This window comes from Poecilia reticulata, chromosome 16 (genome assembly GCF_904066995.2).
Source record: "Poecilia reticulata chromosome 16, P_reticulata-male-v2, whole genome shotgun sequence".
In the NCBI taxonomy this organism is placed as follows: domain Eukaryota; kingdom Metazoa; phylum Chordata; class Actinopteri; order Cyprinodontiformes; family Poeciliidae; genus Poecilia; species Poecilia reticulata.
Window position 1 is genome coordinate 8127985 of NC_088845.1, and position 7771 is coordinate 8135755.

Sequence of the window (7771 nt, forward strand, 5' to 3'; positions counted from 1 at the left end):
TAAGAAGGATTATTGACTGAGGCTGATTTCAATTTGAGTTTACACGAACAGATTCAGGAGAAAAAAAAACATCCTCGCAGCTACTCATTATGTCCACCTGACTGAAATCGTCTAGTCGAGGCGTTTACAGTCAATCTCTTACATACATGTAATCTCAATCTCCTCTTATATGAAGACACAATGACACACTTCACCAGGACAACGCATATCAGGAAACAGTTCTGGGTTATCTCCCCGGTGGAGTGCACTTTGGCTCTGAGAGCGACAAGTCAACACATTTACACTCCTATATAAACAGCTCAGGCCAGCGGTGCCTCCGACTTTGTTTTCTTTTTCTCATTTCTGCACAGGAAAACAGTGAGTACTGAACATTTTGCCACATTTCTGAAAAAAGAAAATGACATTGTGGTAGGCCAGTTAGCGTGCATTTATTTGAGTTTGGCTTGTATTTCAGAATATTCAAACAGGAACCTATTTTATTTCTTAGTTAGAAGATGGAGAACAATCAGCATGTACTGTTACTGTTTTATTGAAGCATCAGAAGCATGAGTGGGGAAATCTTTGATAATGTCTCACCCTAGTGGTTAAAGAGGTGTACGGTTTCAGCTTGTCTTTGCTGTTTCTCTGTCCACAGATCCGAAGCGCCATGAATAAACTGCTGGTCGTTACTGTGCTGGTTGCACTTCTTGCTGTCAGTAAGTGTATTTTTACCCATATTAAAACACTTTCTGAAAACGACTTGAGTAGGCCAAAGAAGACAGCGTATATTAATCCACTGATCAAGTTGGAAAACTAAGTTGAGTTTCTGTGTTTCCGTGTTTTGCTTTGAACTGACAAGTAAGAAACTATTCCCATTTTTATTGGCATTAATGTAAATGTAAATAAAAATAAAAAAAATTAAAATCGAGCTACAAATTTTAGTTTGGCAAAAAGAAAAAGGAATATTGTGTTTATGTTTTTTTTGTATTATTTTCAATTCTCACTGCATTTTTAACAGTGTCGCTCAGCCAAAATAAACCTGGTTAAAAAGCATAATGTGACTTTGAAAATTATTGGAACTTTTTCCACATTTTGTCAGCAAGGCTAATGAAAATTGTTTTGCAAGTCAAAACCACTTCGGACCACTTCCCTTGCAGGCGCCGATAGCTTTCGTTTGAGAAGGCAAGTGGAGGAGGAGGAAGAGGGAACGCTGACCAAGATCTCAGGCGCTGTCAAGTCCTACTACAACAGCGCCGTGGACACCGTCAACGGATACGTGGACAGCATCAAAGACCTGAAACTCGAACAGAAAGCAAAGTAAGAGTGTGTCGGTAGCTTCATCGATAAAGCCTGAGCAGAGGTCAGAATTCCAAAATCCAAACTGCTCCTTTTCCGTTTGTTTTGTCTTTAGGAATCTTTACACCGAAACCAGTACAGTTGTGAGCACCTACGCCGGCATATTCCAAGACCAGCTTTACCATTTTTTCCACCACTAGGAGAAGAAAGTACATAACAAATAAACAAATAAACTCTTTCAAGAGCATAGCACTGCTGATCCTGCACATGAAAGTGTCTACATGCCATTTGACATCTTAACGTTTGGCGCTCATCACCAAACGGAGCTTCACAACTGAAATAGTGGACAATGTGCTTTTTTTGATGACAACACATATTGGAGACATCCTGACTACACAACCTGCCTAGAGGAAATGGATGGTGAGCACATGGGGCACACAATGTCCTGCAGATAATCTCACGTCCACCTAGATGTATTGTATTCCCTCTTAATTTACTTAAATCGGCCATCCCACCCCTCGATGAGTGCAATGTTTGTGTCATAGCTTGAAATAAAGTATTTATACAAAAAAGGCATTTGCAGTTTATTTGCAGGAACAGACTGTCATGTTTTTACACTCTGTACGCATGTTTGTGTCTCCTTTTCTCTCACAAAGTCCCACATCTCTGTGTTGATTAATTTGCAGTCACAAAAATGTCTTTTCTGGGCTCAGACAGAATCAGAGCACAAGTTTCTGCTCCAATTAATAATGAATGAAAAGATAAGTCAAATACGAATGCAGTGCAACTAACACAGATGACTCAACAACAGACTACGAAGGCTGTTTCATCTGTGCAGAAGATCACTGACGCAAGATGGTTTTGATTTTTAATGAACGCCTACATCTGCAAGACATAACCGCCTCTGAAGCTACAGTACAACAAAGAAGGCAAATAGGAGAACAGAAAGTTTATTGATGCATGTTTTTAGACTCCAAATAGTTTTACTGATTGAGTTTTAGATGTGTATGGTGTTTTTTGTTTTTTTGTAGGCCTTCCTGTATTTTGGATAAAAATCTATAATTTAATTTTCACACTTTAGTAAACACAATAGACAGGTTCAGTTCAGTATGATGTCAATATTTCCATTTGTCTATGAAAATATCATCTTCCTTGGATTCTACCTTTTGGGAAAGAATAGAAAATAATTCATTTTTTTACAGTTCCAAAAGTTTCAGGTTAATTTGCTTGTTTGTTTGTTTACACATTTTTTTATACCGTGTTACCTTTAATTGAATATATTGTATTTCATATTAATTTATCCTTCCATGCACCATTATGGGCAGTGAGGATGGGGATCTTGGTTTCTCTCTTCAGTTCAACATTTGGCTAAAAGAGCTGATGCTGCACAGGGCGAAACAGAATCTCCTAGAACAGACAACCTTGCATAGATACACTTAAGGGCACTTAAAGCGACCACTTAACCAAGCACACTAGTTTTTGGACATTGGGAGGAAGACGAAGCACCCAGTGAGAACCCACTCGTGCACTGAAAATATACAAACTCTTGGAGAAAGGATTTAAACTCAGGGCCATTTTTCTGCTAGGCAACAATGCTAAAACCTCCATTTCCTCAATGGGGCAAATAGCTATTTTTGCCCTTGTTGGTTTGCCCTGGTTGTATTGTGCCCCAATGTGGTACAGAAGAATGTAACATACTTTTATTATTATTATTATTATTATTATTATTATTATTATTATTATTATTATTATTATTGAACACACAGATTTGAAAGGTGTTGAAACACATACTTAACAGTTCATTAAAATGTTTCCCTTTTTAATCCTATTTGTGTCGCAACTGTCAAATAAATTATAAAAAAATCTTTTTTTTTAATGTTTATTCTTGCACAATGGGGCAGGAGCATCTCCATTTTTTAATTATTCAAAAGAATCCACATCGGGAGGGCATCAGCAGGGATGATAAAAGTAGGTACTGTCCCTTTAAATCCTTTATATGTATCCACATCGGGAGGGCATCAGCAGGGATGATAAAAGTAGGTACTGTCCCTTTAAATCCTTTATATTTGACTTGTTTGTATGTTTTCAGCACAATGGGGTGCAAACTTTCACTTGTCTTTCAGTTTGGCATAATGATTAATATAAATGAGTAGGTGAAATTGGAATTTTTACTCTCAAAGTTATATTGAAGTAATTTTACAAACTGATGGGAACCACATCGTTTCTAAGTCAAAACTAAGTAATTTCTAAAACAAACGCAGGATGTACTTTCTTTATCCCATAAACACATACTATGAAAAATGTACCAAAATGCAAACAAGTTTATGTTTAACTTTACTGAAAAAAGGAACAATATTTAATAAATATAGAAAACTAAATTTGACACAATGTGCCAGATTAATTCACATTTACATTCCCTGCTTCTGTCTCCATAACCTCTGTATGTCCGCAGTGGTTTGTTTAACACTGAATGGTGAAACAAGGTCAGCTAGTTTATTATTTATTTTTTTTGCATTTTTTGTTGTCATCCTCTCACCAATCCTCTCACAAGATGTAGTGCATATTTTTGCTATCATATGGATTTTAAACCATACTCTCATGGACACCTGCAAACCCACACCTGGTGCTAACATTTGTCCATGTTGCCGGTTCAGGTGTGAACAGTTTCAGGTGGCCTGTTTTACTTGTTATAGCAGAAGAACAAAGTCTTCCCTTTTGGTAAAGGGTAAAGGTCAAATCTCTTTACAGGAAATGAGATGTGTTGTTTAATAAGTTGCTTGATAAAGGTGTTAGATATTACTCTGATAAGATACAAGGGTTCCAAGACTGACTGGAAAATGACGCTGAATATTAATAAGTAGCCGCCTCCTCCCTCTGTGCTCTAAAGTTCTCACAAATAAATAGCAGGTTGTGTCGCAGGCTTTGTCTCTCCATTGGAAGAAACCCAGAGTAACACAATGCATCTTCTCCTCCTGGCTGCTACCTTGGTGCTCGCAGGTAAACTTTTACAGGGTACTTTAGCAAAATGCTAAGATTTTAACCAATATTTATAGCTTCCTCTTGCTGTCATTGGTGGTTTGTAGGAGCATACCCCCTGGAAGATTTGAGGGAGTGTCAGCCTCATTCAAGGCCCTGGCATGTGTGGCTGCACGGTGGAGGAGTGTCATGCAGCGGGGCGCTCATTGACGAGTGGTGGATAGTGACTTCGTTTGAGTGTGCACCTATGTAAGTGTTAGCAAATGACAGCAACAAAACAAAAAACTGTTTAGAAATAAATATTGCATGGCTTTTGTTGTGAAAAATAAAATAGGGAGATATAGTTTCAGACCCAGAAAAGCTTAAACTGACTGTTTGGAAATCTCAGTTGGGTTCCAGTTTAATTGTAGACCATCATTCAACCTCTTGCTCATGTCTGACTAAGACATACTGTTTCTCTCTTATTGTCCTTTTGTCTGTCAGAGTTTGATAAATTATGCGCCTCTCCTTGGTTCTTTGCAGATCCTATCAGACCGTTGCCTCTCTTGGGGAACATGACTCAAGTGTGCAGGAAGGCACAGAGCAGCACATCCTGGTTTCTGACGTGATCCAACACAGCCCCTACCGCTCGCCTTTCCACAGCCTCACCATAGTGCGTCTGTCTGCGCCCGCCAGGTTTAACCAGTATGTCAAACCAATCCCACTGCCAACCCGCTGCACAAAGACCGGGGAGATCTGCTCCATCAGTGGCTGGGGCTCCACAGATCCAAACCAGTGTAAGTGGATTTATAGATCAAAATCAGATTTTCTTAGCATTTAGGGAGCACAGCATCAAGTGTAGCATTGAGAAACTAACTTTATTAGCAGACCAAAGCTCAGTCCTGCATCGTTACAAAGTTTTGTTACAAAATCGTCAAACAAACAAATATAAAAACAATAAAAAGGTTGGAAATTGCTAATACATTTCCAACTTGTGAATAAAAACCAAATCATTATAGTTTAACATATCTATAATGATATAGATATCATTATAGATATGTAATAATCATTATAGATATTACATATCTATAATGATTATAGATATGTTAAACTATAATGACATAAAAGCTTCAGTGTTGTTTTTATATGATTTGTCTGAGCAGAAAAATGTTTTTGCATATTTCTCAGATTGCAGTTTATTTTTTATTTTTTATCAAATTACTCAAAAATTATTAAACTGCAATTATGTATTATAAGAAAAACAAACCCACCAGTAAACTAATAATGTAATAAAGAATAAATTTTATAGCTCATCACACAAATGTTTGTTTCCTAATGATCCAATTAGTTAAAAAGATACACAAAGGAAACTGAATGGACAACAAAAAGTGTCGATAATTTTATTGTGTTGATACAAGGAAAGAAATTGTTTTCTGAATAAAAATAATAATTTCCAAATGTGTGTTTGATGATTAAAGACCTAACTTTTATTCAAGTTTATAGGTTTTCTGGGATGTAAAGGCATTAATTTCACAGCTGGTACTTGATAAAAAGAGTATTTTAAGGGGAAGAGTTATGTAGAAGAGATAAAAGGAAAGATAATCAAAGTTTTGGAAACACCATAAATTTGGTGTTTAGTTTCTTACACCAGACCTGCCATGATAAAACAGAAAAACAGAGTACCTACTTTGTTGCCCAACAATAAGTTTATATTTTCAGAACCTGCTTCAGTTTCTGCTCAGGGATTATCATCTCTCAGGTAGGGGGAACATCCGTTCTCCAGAGGTTTTCTTTCAGGCTTTGGTTCAATTTGTTGATATCTAATGTTGAATGGGTAGAGCCTGGCTAAAAGTCAAACTGAGGACACACAGAAGTTTTTAATGGAAAGCTCATTTTTATTCTGGTCACTTGAGTCTCCAAAGAGGAAAGAATGTTTTTTTAATCATTTCCATTTTTAATCAGTTTCTAATTACCTGCCAGAGCACCCAGTCAGTGATCAGAACTAATTAAAAGAGGTAGACTCTGAAAACAGGATTTGCTGAAGGATTAGATCTTCATGCTCCATATAATCTGTTAAATCCTGTGTAGACAGAAAGATTGTTTTGTTAAATAACTGCATTGGCTAGCAATTTGACAAGCAATGGAACACAGATTGTAAACTATTTAAAACAAAGATAAGGTACCTGTGTGAAATGAAGCGAACGGTTTAAAATAAGTAACAACTTTCCTTCCATCTCCTTAAATCAGATGTCCCCTCCAAGCACCTGAAGTGTCTTACTGTGCCTGTGGTGGATGATATGACTTGTTTGAATACCTTCCCTTCATATCTGTTCTGGGGTGTCATGGTCTGCGCCGGTCAAGCAAACACAGATAACTGCCTGGTGAGCATCGATACGAAGCAGAGATGCTGATTCTGGCTGATTCTGACTGATTCTGACTGATTCTGACGCCGTCCACCTCACGCTCTCCAGAGCCGTCTTCTATCACATAACCTTCAGTTTTAGCAAAGTGTTATGCTGTGTCCTTTTTCAGACTGGTAGCAGCAACGTGATGGTGTGCGCCGGTGAACTGCAGGGTCTGACGTGGTTCAATCACGGCTGCGAGGATCCAGCTCACCCCACAGTTTACACCAAGATGTGTGAATACACCCACTGGATTAAAGACGTGATGAGCATGTATTCTCCCGAGACCACTGCTTTCCCCTGGACAACATAACGTAGCATTGGCACGCACATCTGCATTTAATATGAGTAGACTATGTTTCTTTTTTTTTTTAAGATCGCTCCTCACACCTGCAGATATTTCTTTTCTATGTGGTTGGTTGAAGTTTAATGAGATTCTCTGTAAATAAAATACACTTAAATGTTTCCTGTTGTTTTGATTTTGTTCATTTGCTTTTTACCACTTTTGGCTGCTTCCTATGAAGGTTTCAAAGACTTTTATTTGTTTTGCCTCACAAACTGAAAACCAACAAGTTAGGTAACTCTGAGCTTGATATGGCAAATGACAACCAATTGACCACAATTCCCAAAGCATGACACTGCCTCTGCCTTGTTTTCTTTGCATAGTGTATTCCAGTGTTGCATGTTCTCCAGGTAAGAAATGCTCCCAGTCAAATCTGCCTGTTTAAGTGATGGAAAACAAGATTCATCTGACCAGGCTACCTTCTTTCAGTTCACTGTGGTTTAGTTCTGATTAATTGTTGGTGGTTCCAGAACTGGACAGCATCAGAATGGGAAATCTGGCAGCTCTTTGGCTAAATGCAGCCATATCTGATACAGTCTGTACCAGATTTGGCTGCATTTTGACACTTCTTATCAGAAGAAGAACTAACTTTCTCTGCAGTTTGAGTAATAGTGGTGGGTCTGCTAATTTGGTAGTTCACCACTGCTTCTTCCTTGGACCAATTTTAAAGTGGTACAGCTGCTCTGACCCAGTGGTCTAGATATCACACTCTGGCCCTTGTAAAGCTCTCTTATTTTGGACAATGTTCCACTGGGAAAGCTTGAGTCCTGCCATCCATGTGTATGTTATTTGCAGG

General features: G+C 38.0%; 2 protein-coding genes across 2 annotated transcripts; both read left to right on the forward strand.

Moving 5' to 3' along the window:
- The first annotated feature begins 247 nt into the window (after positions 1 to 247).
- On the forward strand, positions 248 to 1851 carry apoc2 (apolipoprotein C-II). The gene is made up of 4 exons (XM_008431164.2): positions 248 to 357; positions 635 to 695; positions 1137 to 1296; positions 1391 to 1851. Exons 2-4 carry the CDS (start codon positions 647 to 649, stop codon positions 1473 to 1475), a joined length of 294 nt encoding a protein of 97 aa, XP_008429386.1. The 5' UTR covers positions 248 to 357; positions 635 to 646; the 3' UTR covers positions 1476 to 1851.
- A 2381-nt stretch (positions 1852 to 4232) lies between these two features.
- LOC103477844 (trypsinogen-like protein 3) lies at positions 4233 to 7158 on the forward strand. The gene is made up of 5 exons (XM_081597343.1): positions 4233 to 4272; positions 4323 to 4500; positions 4774 to 5027; positions 6478 to 6611; positions 6763 to 7158. The coding sequence occupies exons 1-5, from the start codon at positions 4233 to 4235 to the stop codon at positions 6943 to 6945; spliced, it is 789 nt and encodes a 262-aa protein (XP_081453469.1). The 3' UTR covers positions 6946 to 7158.
- The last annotated feature ends 613 nt before the right edge of the window (positions 7159 to 7771 follow it).